Source organism: Sporothrix brasiliensis (genome assembly GCF_000820605.1).
Source record: "Sporothrix brasiliensis 5110 chromosome Unknown Cont21, whole genome shotgun sequence".
NCBI classification, from domain to species: domain Eukaryota; kingdom Fungi; phylum Ascomycota; class Sordariomycetes; order Ophiostomatales; family Ophiostomataceae; genus Sporothrix; species Sporothrix brasiliensis.
This window is the reverse complement of record NW_024467140.1, coordinates 811,827-825,451: the sequence shown is the minus strand read 5'-3', so window position 1 is coordinate 825,451 and position 13,625 is coordinate 811,827. Positions and strand designations below refer to the sequence as shown.

General features: G+C 51.3%; 5 protein-coding genes across 5 annotated transcripts; 2 read left to right on the top strand and 3 right to left on the bottom strand.

Annotated features, from left to right (window-relative positions):
• Nucleotides 1-1,908: 1,908 nt before the first annotated feature.
• SPBR_05104 (uncharacterized protein) lies at nucleotides 1,909-3,042 on the bottom strand (the record flags this gene model as incomplete). The annotated part of the gene is made up of 1 exon (XM_040763381.1): nucleotides 1,909-3,042. One exon carries the CDS (start codon nucleotides 3,040-3,042, stop codon nucleotides 1,909-1,911), a length of 1,134 nt encoding a protein of 377 aa, XP_040615268.1.
• Nucleotides 3,043-4,609: 1,567 nt separating this feature from the next.
• SPBR_05185 (inorganic pyrophosphatase) lies at nucleotides 4,610-5,559 on the top strand (the record flags this gene model as incomplete). Its single annotated transcript, XM_040763462.1, has 2 exons — nucleotides 4,610-4,786; nucleotides 4,870-5,559. The coding sequence occupies 2 exons, from the start codon at nucleotides 4,610-4,612 to the stop codon at nucleotides 5,557-5,559; spliced, it is 867 nt and encodes a 288-aa protein (XP_040615267.1).
• A 493-nt stretch (nucleotides 5,560-6,052) lies between these two features.
• SPBR_05415 (mitochondrial ribosomal protein L44) lies at nucleotides 6,053-6,417 on the bottom strand (the record flags this gene model as incomplete). Its single annotated transcript, XM_040763691.1, has 2 exons — nucleotides 6,053-6,168; nucleotides 6,237-6,417. 2 exons carry the CDS (start codon nucleotides 6,415-6,417, stop codon nucleotides 6,053-6,055), a joined length of 297 nt encoding a protein of 98 aa, XP_040615266.1.
• A 310-nt stretch (nucleotides 6,418-6,727) lies between these two features.
• SPBR_04926 (syntaxin) lies at nucleotides 6,728-8,341 on the top strand (the record flags this gene model as incomplete). The annotated part of the gene is made up of 1 exon (XM_040763203.1): nucleotides 6,728-8,341. One exon carries the CDS (start codon nucleotides 6,728-6,730, stop codon nucleotides 8,339-8,341), a length of 1,614 nt encoding a protein of 537 aa, XP_040615265.1.
• A 380-nt stretch (nucleotides 8,342-8,721) lies between these two features.
• On the bottom strand, nucleotides 8,722-9,306 carry SPBR_08949 (uncharacterized protein; the record flags this gene model as incomplete). Its single annotated transcript, XM_040767075.1, has 2 exons — nucleotides 8,722-9,147; nucleotides 9,223-9,306. The coding sequence occupies 2 exons, from the start codon at nucleotides 9,304-9,306 to the stop codon at nucleotides 8,722-8,724; spliced, it is 510 nt and encodes a 169-aa protein (XP_040615264.1).
• Between the last annotated feature and the right edge of the window lie 4,319 nt (nucleotides 9,307-13,625).

Sequence of the window (13,625 nt, the reverse complement as noted above, 5' to 3'; positions counted from 1 at the left end):
TTTTCTGTGATCTCGGCTTATGCACCCAAGTTACAACTTGGTGGCTATTACTCCGGTCAGCAGAGGCTCCTTTCTCAATGTACGAGTTGTCATGTTGGTCGAGTTATGGGCTAAAAGTGCACAAGTCGTCTCAGACATGCAGCGTAGGACTTGAATGTTCAAGAGGCTCATTGATGCCCGACTCATGTGAGGGTTTTGATAATACCCAACATATAACTGGCAGCATTGGCCTTCTTACCCGTTTGTATTTTTGTTCCTCTGACTTTGCCCTGTCAACATACTTCACTCCTGGCTGGAGAAGGTCAAACGAGGCTTTTTGCGATGACATGTCAGGGAGGAATAGTATGAGGCCATTGCCAGATACGAAATGTACCTTCACAATCACATTTTTCTTGGAGCTCGGTAATGCAACCTGGCAATGCCTCTGCAATAGCAAGGAGCATCGAGAGGCCTTTGTCCAGGCCGCAAACGAGGCAGCAACTAGATTGCACTCCGCTCGAACACAGAATTTTCCGACGTGGGAAGCATTTCCGCAACAAGACAAACGAAGCGCCGAGACCGATTATCATCATCCGTTCCTCTAGAGACTTCGATGGTACGTCTCTCTGGGGCGTAAAGAGAGGCAGTAAGAACCAAAGGAGAAGACGCTTGAATTGTATGATACAGCCTAATTTCATATGTGATGATGGTGAAGGCGACCTACTCTACTTGAATCGTGAAGCCACAGCGTCTCGTAGTTTTGTTTACTATGGTCCAGGTGCAGTGAGGCCTCAGACAATACAAGACCACTTGGGTAATTTTGAACGCCAGGCAAGCAGCAATACATTCTCCATCCGTTTGTGGTGGGTGGGCCGCCCTCACTGCGTGTAACGCTGGCTGTTTGCAGTTGATTATTGCAAACAAGCCGCCGAACAAGTTGCCAGACAGGCGACGTATGATATATATTCTGGTTCCATGGCGCAACGAGAGATGTAGCTCTCAACGCCGATTTCCCATTTTTTCAGCCTCCCACTTTTGACCAGCTCACTTCATTCCTGTCCTGGATTGGAAATCCAAACGAACTAGCAAACATTAAGATTATATTCTCGTCGTACTCCTATTTGAGGTCCAAGAGTCTGTAAGTTGAAATACCGTTGAGCTCTTGCCTCTGGGGATGCGGTATTCTAACAAGATGTATAGGCCGTCACCTCGCCATGCCTCCCCCGATTTGCCTCATTTGCCATGAGCCAAGCGAACGCCTCGTGACAAGACAATCAAATCGAAAGAGAAATGCTGGACGCCCTTACTACAAGTGCAGACCGTGTAACAAATTTCTCTGCTTCGACGACGACCGGGGAACTGACCCCAACCACCCACGGTGTCATTGTCTTCGTCCGAGCAGACTACAAGTGTCGGGTCCGGAGAAGACAGTTCCCCGCTCGCTGCATTTTGTATGCAGAACCGGAACCTGCGACTATTTCAGCCGGCAGCTCGAGACCGGCGAGCCCGTCACCGTGACTGACGATTTTGTGGGCATGATGGCAAACCTAGGGATCGTTTAAGCTGCTATATGGTCGAGGGATTCGCATTTTGGAGTCTGCGGGTAGCCATACGTATGCTAGGGTCCTACTTGTGACCGTCTTTGCGTTAGGTTTGGCCGTGGGCAGCCGCGGTATGAGGTTACTGACCCTACTTGGGTATCTGTCTTATGCGTCAGGCGTCCAACAGTATTCTGTCAAATAAGAAAATAACATAATGGAGTACAAAGTTACCACTCTCTTCCGTTGTCTTTTCCATTCAAACAGACTGTCCGGCAACTGGCAGTCGACAGCCATCACTTTTTTTTGCCATATTCAGCACTATCTGTTTACAGTTGGGTTCTAAAAATTCCAAGGTGGTATTTCTCATTCACTCTCCCGTCTTCTTTTCTCACAACTTCGAGGTGCCCGCCAATGTGACGTCGCGCTGCACCTGCGCATCGTCCACGACAATCGCCGCCTTGCCCTTGATCGTGCCGCTGCGCACCAGCTCCACCAAGTCGTGGATCTTTTCCAGGCCCTGGAACGGTACCGTATGCAGCTCGATGCCGTGCTTCTGAATGGAAGCCACCATGTCCCGGCTCTCTTGCGGCGAGCAGAAACAACTGCCCACAAGCTTGATGTCGCGCATGATCAGCTCGGCAAACGGAATTGTAAAGGTATCGGGCTGCGCCAGCTCGACCACGGTGCCGTGCTTGCGTGTCACGGCACACGCAAGGGCAGCTGCGCTCGTCACGTCGGCCACCAGAAGCGTAGCGTCGACGCCGCCCGCCAATGCACCCGTCACCTCTTGTACTGCGGCGACATTGGCGTCTTTTCCGTCGCGCGCGTCCAGCACCAGTTCGGCACCGGCCTCACGCGTCGCTGCCAGGCCCTCAGGGCGGGCGTCAATGCCAATCACACGCATCCCTGATTGCACGGCAAACTGTACGGCCATATGACCGAGGCCACCGCCGGCGCCGACCACACAGACCCACGACCGGGGCTTCAAGGAAGCGTGCTGGATGGCCTGCTGCAGGCCCCGCCAGGCCGTCCGCCCTGCGCACGCCAGCGGTGCGGCCGCCAATAAAGACACATTGCCCGGCAGGAGCGTCGTCCAGCGCGCATCGACACGCGCGTATTCTGCAAAAAATCCGTCGACGGACAGCACGCCGCAGTGGCCTTCCAGTGCCGAGCAGTACTGCCGGTTGGACTCGGGCCCCGTGCACTCGCCGCAGGCGCCGCAGGTGTTGCGCGGCGTGCCGCACATGACGCGGTCGCCCACTTTGAATTCGCGCGAGGCAGCCACGGCCGATCCGATGGCCACGACGGTTCCGGATCCTTCGTGGGAGCCTGTGATCGGCTTCTTGGTGCCGCCAAACTTGCCCTCCAACACCATGAGGTCGGTGTGGCAGAAGGAGGCGACGGCGACCTTGACGAGCAGGTCGTGCGGTTCGAGGTCCTTGGGCACGGCCACGGTGCTGAGCACGTACGGCTGGTTGTACTCGACGACCTGCACGGCCTTCATTGAGTCGGGGATGGCCATTGTGGAGATGTGATGTTGAGGGCGCGAAATCAATATGACAGCGTGGGCTTACTGACAATTGACTGGCAATGCATGCCGCCAGGCAAGTTTGGTGATTGCTGACACGGACAATCGATGGCAAAGACATGATTTCGTCGTCGGCATATCGTTCTTTTATACTCGATCCGGGTATCAAGATCCGCTAGCCTCATCGCGGCTCCAAAACAGTTACAACGACTCAAGCGAACATGTCAGCAGACACGGCTTCTTGCGAACAAATTGAGATGCACTACGTAAATTATGTTAAAGAAACGATGGTATTGTAGGTAAGGATAGGGCTTCAAGGCAACTACTCTTGTTGGTGTCAACCTGTTAATTTTGGTTTGATAACCCAGTTCCTACTCACCAAAGGTACTCAATACACACTGGCGAGGGAGGTAGCAAACATTCCTGCCTTGAAGTCTTGTATGCATTGGTTTCATTGCAGCTTGCTACTTTGGTATAATATTGTCTAGTATATTATCTGTTTCAATATTAGAATGTTTGAACATCGGTATTCATGACATTTATTCCTATCGTTATTTTATTTATTGGAGAAATAATAACGAAAAAGTTCTGAAATTAAAACTCGTACATAAATCACAATAAATTAAAAAAACATCTGAAATACAATGTCGAGAGAGCAAATGGTTACACAATCCTCTTTTGAAATGGCTCTTATATAGGTACAAACTGTTGGCGCAACTGTTGCGGCGTCTGGCGCAGGTGGCTAGATCGGCTCGCTATAGCGTGCCGTAAATTTCTCAGTCTGCTTCCGCTATTTTTCGGTAAAGACCGCCACCTATCGGCCACTGTGTCAATCTTCACCTCAGTTCTCTGCGCCGCACCCGTCACTGTCTGGAATCGAAGACGACTCGTCGAAAATCTGCGCGTCGTTTGCAGGGACAAAAGCATACGGGTCATTCTTGCCTCGTATTGTCGTCAGTCGCCCCGCAAGCTGCACGGCAAGCCGCACCGCCAGTCGCACCTTCGTTGTTACCTTTTTTCTTCCGCTCCTTCCCAGCCCAATATGTCTGCGGGCCGACAGCAGCTGGCAAGCGCTGGCTGTCGACTGGCAGCCGTCAGTTCCAGATTGGCTAATCGGCGCGCAGTCGCACACAAGGCCTTGGCCTCCTTGGCCTCGAGACTGGTCCAGGGACAAGGCAAAGAGAGGACGCAGCCGCAGGGCCACCAGCAGCCAGCTTCCCGTGCGCCGACCGCCAGAGCCCTGCCAGCCCGTGGCAATTCCAACACCTACGCCATCGCCCCTTCCGCCCGCTTGCACCAATTGCACCACTCACACGCCAGCAAACGAGCAGCCCCGCCAGCAAGCACCAGCACCACCGCCAACCTGGCCGCAACCCCACCTTTTTTTTCTCGCGCATTTTCGCAGCTGCCCGCCCAATTCCAATTCCAAGCCGCTCTACTGTCGTCTCGGGCGATCTCGTCTTCGACTCCTTTTCCCTGGAATCCTTTTTTCTCCTCTCCTTCTCCTTCCCGCTCCTTTTCGTCCACTCCCGCCGCATCACCACCGCACCCATCACCCACCATGGCCTACACCACCCGCAAGATTGCTGCCCAGCACACGCTGGAGCACCGCGTCTACATTGAGCAGGATGGCCAGCCCATCTCGCCCTTCCACGACATCCCCCTGTACGCCAACGCCGAGAAGACGGTCCTGAACATGATTGTCGAGATCCCGCGCTGGACCAACGCGAAGATGGAGGTACGTGGCGCCTGCACACCATTCGGCCGGCAGCGCCTGTTGCAGCAGCATTGACAACCTGCTAACCCCTCCTCTCGCTCTAGATCTCCAAGGAGGAGACGCTCAACCCCATCAAGCAGGACACCAAGAAGGGCAAGCTCCGCTACGTCCGCAACTGCTTCCCCCACAAGGGCTACCTGTGGAACTACGGCGCCTTCCCCCAGACGTGGGAGGACCCCAACGTCGTGCACCCCGAGACCAAGGCCAAGGGCGACAACGACCCGCTCGACGTCTGCGAGATTGGCGAGCTTGTCGGCTACACGGGCCAGGTCAAGCAGGTCAAGGTCCTCGGCGTCATGGCCCTGCTCGACGAGGAGGAGACCGACTGGAAGGTCATTGTCATTGACGTCAACGACCCGCTGGCCAAGAGCCTCAACGACATTGAGGACGTCGAGCGCCACCTGCCCGGTCTGCTGCGCGCCACGAACGAGTGGTTCCGCATCTACAAGATCCCCGACGGCAAGCCCGAGAACCAGTTCGCCTTCACCGGCGAGTGCAAGAACAAGGCCTACGCCCACGAGGTCGTCGCCGAGTGCGCCGATGCCTGGGAGCGCCTCGTCACCGGCAAGACCCCGGCCAACGGCGTCCAGATCGCCAACCTGACGGTTGCGCAGTCGCCGGCCCGCGTCACCCCCGACCAGCTGCCGGCCATCCCCGCGCACCAGGAGCTGCCCGCCGAGAAGATTGACAGCTCGATAGACAAGTGGTTCTTCATCAGCGGCGCGTCGGCGTGACTACGCCCCGGGTCTCGTTTGTAGAGGGCGATCACGGTGCTTTGTCCATTTGATGCGAAACTATCAAAGACCAAACACCGAATCCGCATTCGCAAAGGTGATGGGTGCAAAGGAAAAAGCCAAGCTGAAAGAAACATTGATACTTTTAAAAGGAAATCATTTGCAGCACAAACCAGTGCTATGGAAGAAAAAAAAATGACCAAATACCAAAGAGCCCCTCGAGTGCCAAGACCGCGGGAATGGGACAACAAAAGTTCAACACAATAGATCGACATAGGAATTCAATGACCACAAAGACGTGTCGAGTTACGCTATGAAGTTTGCTTCTACACGGTGTGTCTAGTATGTTACTCGTGCAAGCCCTCGGACCTTGAAGTCGCTTCTGCCGCCCGAACAAAAGTGTATCTCAGTAAAATGCAAGAAAGATAACGCCGGCCAATGCATGTTCTCTTTTCCACCCTTCGTCGTTCTGTATTCGCCCTCACGCTTTCGTTTAGCCGTCTGCAAGGTCGGCCGCCTTCTGCAGCGCTCGCGAGTGCCGGTCCACCTCCTCCACCACGCGCTTGATGCCCATCTCCTCGCAGTCCAGCTTCATGACCTTGCCGTCCTCTGCGACCGTTTGTTAGCCGTGTATGCAAATGGTATGGTACACAAAACGCGACGCCGCTGCAACGTACTGAACTTGACCGTCAGCGTGCTGGGTTCGGTGGACGACCGCGGCAGCAGCTGTGTCGTCACGAGCATGCCTTGGTCGCGCGCCGTCGGCGGCAGCTGCGTCAGAAACAGCCGCGCCGCCTTGGACCGCACCGAGAACGGATTGAACCGCGACGTCACCTCTGTGATGAACCGGGTGAGCATTGTGGGTGGGGGGGCGGTGTAGAGTCGTAAATTCGCAAACGTCTTGTGTTGGCCTTTGGTTGCTGTCTCGGCCGTCGTCCGCTGAAATTTTTACGTAGCTTCGTGTCTGCCGAAACGGCCGTTGCCAATTGACCAAAAATGAGACCAAATGGCACGTGACCATCCCCTGATTTTTGCGGGTCCATAGCTCCTGCCAGCTGTTGCGCTCGAAGCACTGACGTCGTCTACTTCGAATAATCGCCTCGTTAAGGACGTTGCATCCTACATCTTCTCACTCAACAACATTTACGACACCTCCACATAACCAGCCATGGCATCTCTGGAGGAGCTTCACGATCGCCTGACGAAAGGACAAGATGTTCTGGTCGACTTACGGCAGATGATTGACCGCCTCGCCGGCAGAAGCAGCGATGCGCAGAGACGCAGGAGCAGTAGCAGCAGCTTCCACAATGACGACTACGACACAACAAACCCCACTCCAACAGGCGACCTCTTCCTCTACCTCGACAAGGAGGCTTCTGATGAGCTTGTCAATGACATCGCCGACACGCTGCGCGATGCCCAAGACGAGTTCGACCTGCTCCGCGAAGACGCCGTCGACCTGGGCGTGCTTGCAGCGGAACCAGCATCGCACGCGACGACCGACAACGACGAGTCGTCCGAGACGCCCTCCCCCGCCGCCTCCGGCGTCAACCGCACACTGCGCCCCTTCCGTGCCTCCCTGCGAGGGACCAGCGCCACCAGCGCCGGCAGTGGCGGCATGAGCGCGTCGTTTACCGGGGACGACGCGACGGCTGTGGATGAGCAGCACCTGAAGCGGGGCGTGATGCGTCTCGGCGAGGGTCTGGCCACCGCACGCAAGGCATTCCGTGCGGCCCAGCTCGCCGCCCACCGCAACCGCGAAGCTGCCCAGCGCCAGCAGCACCGCCTGATCCTGGCGTCCTACATTGAGGAGGAGGACGACGACGAGGACGGGGACAGCGAGGTGGAGGGGTACGACGACGAGGTTGAGGATGCGGATGCGCATACCCATGCCAACCAGAAGGGCGACCGCGATCGCTCGCATTCGCGCGCCCGGCGCCCCCTGCTGTCGAAACACACCTCCCCCACCACCTCGGCCGCGGCCGACGTCACGGCCGCCCTCCGCCAGACCCATGCCCGTATCGCCGGCGAGGTCGCCCGCTCCGACTTTGCCGCCCAGACACTGGCCGAGAGCTCGCGCGCGCTCGCCGAGCTCGGCGACAAGTACGGCAGCGGCGGCAGCACGGGCCCCGGCGGGGTCGGGGGCGGCGACATCGGCGCGTCGCTCAAGTCGGCGCGCACGCTCGTCAAGGGCCTCGTGGCCGCGCACAAGAGCGACACGTGGTACCTGCAGACGGCGCTCTACATGGTGGTGGCCACGATGGGGTGGCTGCTGTTCCGGCGGCTGCTGTACGGCCCGCTGTGGCTGCTGGTCTGGTGGCCGGTGCGGACGGTGTTTGGCACGGCGGCGCTGGTGGGCCGAGCAGGGTCGTCCGTGGCAGGCGTCGGCAGCAACAAGCACGGTGCCGGTTCTTCCGCAATGAGTAGGAGCGAAAACAGGGTCAGCGCGAGCATCGTGACGACGACAAGTGTGGCGGCCGAGGTGCACGCAACCGACCCGGCGCGGGCCGCCTCATCGGACTCGCTCGTGGACGAGGTGGGCCGTATGGTCGACGAGGCCGCAGAGGCGGGCGCTGCGCCGACGGGCGAGGCCGGCTCTGCCGCGGATGAGGCCGTGCAGCCCAACCCCAAGAAGCGCATGTGGGAAGAGCCCGTCGAGGCGGCCAAGCACGAGGCTGAACTACAAAAGGAGCGGGACGAAAAGGACGCCAAGGAAAAGGACACGGGCAAGGGCAAGGGCAAGGAGCCTGCCGACGGCGAGCGCAAGAAGGACGAGCTGTAAACAGTCCCCATCCACAACGCACACGAAAGAGGTCGCCGGGTTAGGCCGTTGGCAAGCATGCATGACAAAGAAGACAGTAAAAATGCGGGATAGATGTAATGTACATAACACAGGTTAAGCAAGCCTTTGCCAAACGTATTAGTTCAAAGTATGTGGTGCAACTCCTGTCCTCGTTTCTGCCTCCGCTTTCAATACAAACTGTACTGGAGCTCCATTGTATCGATCCTGTCACTACTGATTAGCCTCCCTGGTCTTTGCAAAGAAAGGCAAGGCGTTGTGAGACGTACCATTTATTGAATTTGAAGCCCACGCCAACAAGGTGACTCCTCTGTATCCCGTCAGCATGCTATGAAGAGCGTCTCGTCCGGCTCGCCACACACTCACCAGCACAAAACCGAAACTTTCGTAAAACGCCTTGAGCGCATGCCGTTCCGCTTGCCCTCGTCGTTGACCGCCATAACCGCAATCAAGTGCCGGATTCTGCGTGGCTGCACGCCGTCGGGGTAGCGACCGCCGTATTGGGTCAGGAACGTCTCGGGCGCCGCGAGGACGTCGAGAAGCGCCCGGAGCAAGCGCGACCCGATGCCGCGCCCCGTGTAGCTGTGGTCGCAGAACAGGGTCAGCTCGGACGTGAAGCGGTAGGCGGAGCGCGCCGCGCGAAAGCCCATGGCCGACGTGTAGCCGACGACGGCATCGTGGTCGTCGGCACGGACAGCGACCAGGTACGGCAGACCGGCGGCCTGGACGGCGCGGTAGGAGGCGACGTAGCTCTCCCGGGGTTGTGGTTCCTCGTGGAACGTGAGGACCTGGGGGTGTCAATCTTCTTTTTTATTTTGTTTCATTTTGTTTTGTATTTTTGTTTTCTGCGCTGGCACCCTCACCGTAGTCAGGATGTAGTGTCGGATGATACGCTCGATCTGGGGCATGTCAGCCTCGCGGGCTGCGCGAATGACAATGCCGTCCATGGTATATGGGGGTAGACGCTGTGCGATGGATTGGGGCTGAGGCGAGGAATGCTGTCGTCGATTGTGGTGTATTGATCTGCAAGCCCGAAGACCGAGTTCCCGCTCCAAGAGTTTGTTTCTGGCCCATTCATAACATGTCAAAACAGTCATGTACCCTGTCGACTGTCGATATTGAGATGTATATCGCAAACGAAACACAAGGTTATCCTTTGGTATCATCACTACTTACTTTTTCGTGATGAGAGATTCGGTCATTGAGTCACAGCCTTACGGGAGTCATCCCATATCTATGAGCGCTATGATAGGCCCGCGGCACTGGCCGTTCCTAATCGGGCAGGTCTCGTCTATTTTACCTAGAGCTCTTGGGTCACTTTCAATCCGTGCGAGCTTCAGCCCTTGGTACATCTCTGGGGGTTTGAGGAATATATGACTGCATTGTCAGTAAAGGATATGAGAACAAGGGCGCCGATACACAGGAGTGGTGTTTGTATTATCCGACAATCGATTTTTTAAAGAAACAGCCTTCGATCGTGATGCACACAGTCGATGACCGGCAAAACACGATGCGTCCTGTTCAACCTGGTAGAATCTCAGTCTGCAACATCCATTTTCTTGTCCGCACTACGACGCCGAGTACAACAAGACTAGTTCAACCGCAGGAAACGAGCATCCTACTCAAACTGACGGTCTGGCCTCGCTCACCGGAGACCTCCATTCGGAAGCGGATCCGTCTGCACCTCGTCAATGCACCGTTCCATGCACGCCCTACTCAATGCAAGCCACTTTGCTGTTTGCGCTGTCCGCTATTGGCAGGGTTTCTGCAGCAAAACGAATGCAGTAAGTCTGCAGTGAGCATCCAACGAGTCAGTCCCGAGGTTCTCTCTTTTCCTGCATTTCGCGGTTTGTCGCTGTCCATGCTTTCTCAGTTTCCAACGTCGAGAACATGGGACCGCATCAACAATGTCTCGAACCGCTTCATGGACAAACATGTGTACGAACATGTACATTGTTTCAATCACAATCCTCTGTCCACTGCCCACAACCCACATGATCTCTGTGATCTGCTTGCAAGGAAGAGACAACGCCTCAATGATTAAAAGCAGACACGGGGCTGGCAGGCATGCTCAGCCCTTGATCCTCGGTCCCAAATATATCCTTGGGTGTGCCTTATTCCGTGTCCCAAATCTCATATCTTGGGTAGCAAATGGCTTCGCTGGCAGTCCGTTGGTTCAATGGGCCGTACTCTGAAACAGAGAAACCCAAAGTAAGCAACAAGCTGTTGTGGATTGGCACTCGGGTATCTCGGTGTTGTCCAACCAGAAGCGGTGGCCGGGGCCTCGCCAGGTCCAGGCGCCTCGATGCAGCCACTCATGTTTTGCTTCTGATTTCAACGCACGGCTGTTGCTCGTTCTTAGGCTCGACACAGGCCGTCAGGGAGCCCAAGTACTGTGGCAGGAAGGATAGAATATTCCCTCTCGTGATTGCTGTCCATTCCCAAGTCTGTACTCTTGTCGTCTTCAGGCCACGGACTGCAGAAAACAAGGCCAGGTCGAGTCACCAAAAACATGATACTTGTGGGCGGTTTGTGGTGTACGTCGTGGCGCCATTTGGCGCGAGACAGTCGCGCAAGCCTACTGGAAAGTAACACCACTGCACCCTGAGATGGCGCTGTCTGTCGTTCGTGAGTCCCTTTCGTAGCTTCGGTCTCCCTCAAGTGTCTTCCTTACTTTGCCTCTTACTCTTCTTCTCCCTTCCCACCTCACTTCTGCTACTCCTCTCTTCCCTGCAGCTTTTTAAGTGCTTGCAGAAAACAGCGGAGCCTATGGGGCATTTTTCGACCTGGAGCCCCCCGATGCATCGGCTTGGACAGCGATGCAAATGGCGCTATCAAAAGCGCAAAGGCGAAGGTAAGTGACGAAATATACCTCACCTACGGATGTACTGATCAGGTGCCCTATCACGTGCAGGAAATAGGGGTAATTGTGGGACCTAATTTGGGAGATGAAAACCATGAAATTCGGGGGCACATTTGGTGAAAATATGACGATATTCTACAACACAAGTAATAACACACATAATTAAGGAACTCCGAAATACATTTACCTAATCTAATGGTTATATATTGAATTCGTTAGTTATAAGTCCGGGATTTCCGTTTATATTATAATTTTTACTATCTTATAACGTTAAAATTTATTAAAATACTTTAAATAATAGTTAAGTAGGTCGTTTTAACCTTAAGGAGTGACTAAAACCTTTAGTTTCGTTAGATACGGGTTAAAGTAGGTAGATATTAAAGTATTTGGGACTTTACGAAGAATTTAAAGGTTCCTTATATTACTCCTCGACCTCCCGAACCTTTACTTTTTATATTAGACCTTTTTAAACCGTAACCCTTTTAAAATATAGTAAGGACTCGTTCTTTAAACGTTAAAAGAGTAACGTACTTATAAAAAAACGAGGCTTTTATTAGTAACGTACGGGTTACGAAAGACTTTTATATATTTAAAAAAGAGTAATACGAAACTTAAAAGAAGGATTAAAAGACTTATATAAAAACCTTCGACAAAATCTTAGACTTAATTAAAGTTACTATTTACTTTACCGTTTTAAGTTATATTATAAATAAAAATATAAAGGATATAAACGAGTGGTTGTAAATCTTATACCGGTATTACGGTAAAAAGACCCTCGACTCGTAAATATACACGAAACTCGTTTATTATAACGTATTTAATAATTTTAACTTTATAAGTTATACGAAGTTTATATTATAGTTATAAAAGTAAAAGATAGTTATATACGAGTACGTCCGTTTAAAATTACTAGAAGTAATAAACGGAGATTAGTTAAAGGACTTAAAAGACGTGTTATAAGTTATCGATACTTTTAAGGAGTTAAGTACGTATATTTTTAACGATAAAGTGTAGTATATAACTTTAAAAGTTAACCTCGAGTTAGTTAAAAGTTAAGTCTTTAAGATTACTAGATTTAATAGTGTTATATAATTAAAAGTTTCGAAAGGTTGTATTATTCGTAGTAATATTACGTTTAATATAACTTTTACTCCTTTAAACGACGATAACGTTTACGATACCTTTCGAAGTTGAAAACGAGCGTTAAGTAACGTTTACGGAAGTGATTATAACTAAGAGTAATTATAAAAACGTTAAGTAAAGGACTCGTAGTATCTTAAAAAAGGATAAAAAGTATATTAAAAACGTTGTTCCGTGTGTTAAGTTATAAGATATAGTATAAACGACTATTTTTAAGTGTACTTATAATTAGTCCCGATAAAAATCGTTAAAGGTACGAAGGACCGTTAAAAGTATTTAGTCTAATACTTTATAAACCTTTTTACGGAGATAAAATAAAAGATCGAAGACTTACGAATATATAAGACGAGGATAAAGTAATAATTCGAGGGAAAGGGAGAAGTCGTAATATATATTACCGTAAATATTGTTTTAACCTTTATAACGTACAACGAGTAATAAAAACCGGTAGTTATAGTATTAGATTTAAAAGTAAACACTTATACCTTTTATAAACGTTCGTGTTTTAAGGATTATAAACTTACTCTTAACGTATTTATAAAAATTATAAACTTATAAGTAGTAATAAAAGGTAAAGACATTATTACTATAAAGTTAAAGCTCTCGAAAAGTAGTTATAATTTTTTAAAGTTTCGTAATATTACCTTTTACCTTGTTTTTTATTTAAACCTTATCTCCTTTTTTATATTAAAAAAGTAGTATATTTACTAAGATATACGATTAAACACTTTATTTTAACACTTTAAAGGTAACGTTATTAACCTCCTCTTTACCGTTAATAAGTTTAAAGTTATTTAAGAGTATTATTAAGTTACCCACTTATAATTACACGGGTAAGATTACGTACTTACCGTTTACAAACTAAAAACCTTACATACTAACGCTTTTTTATAGTACGAACGTATAAGACACCTCGGGTAAAAGGCTTTAAAGTATTTAAAAGATTAAACTATTAGTATAAAATTACGAGAGCCTTTAACCGTTAAATATAAGGCCTATGGGTAAGTAAAAACGGTGGTAGGAGTGTTATAACGTGGTGATTTAAAAAGAGAGGTGAGACTAAAGCCTTTCGAAGAGTTATACGTTAATTAGACCGACTACGAGGTTAACGTTTAAGGTTACTCACATATCGTATACCTTACCGACGTCGTCACCGTTTACGTTTTTAGTTATTATACGTAAGGTAAAGGAAGTGTAGTATCGACTATAGGTATACTCGAAAGCCTTTAATAGTGGGTAAATACTCGAAATTATCGTATAATA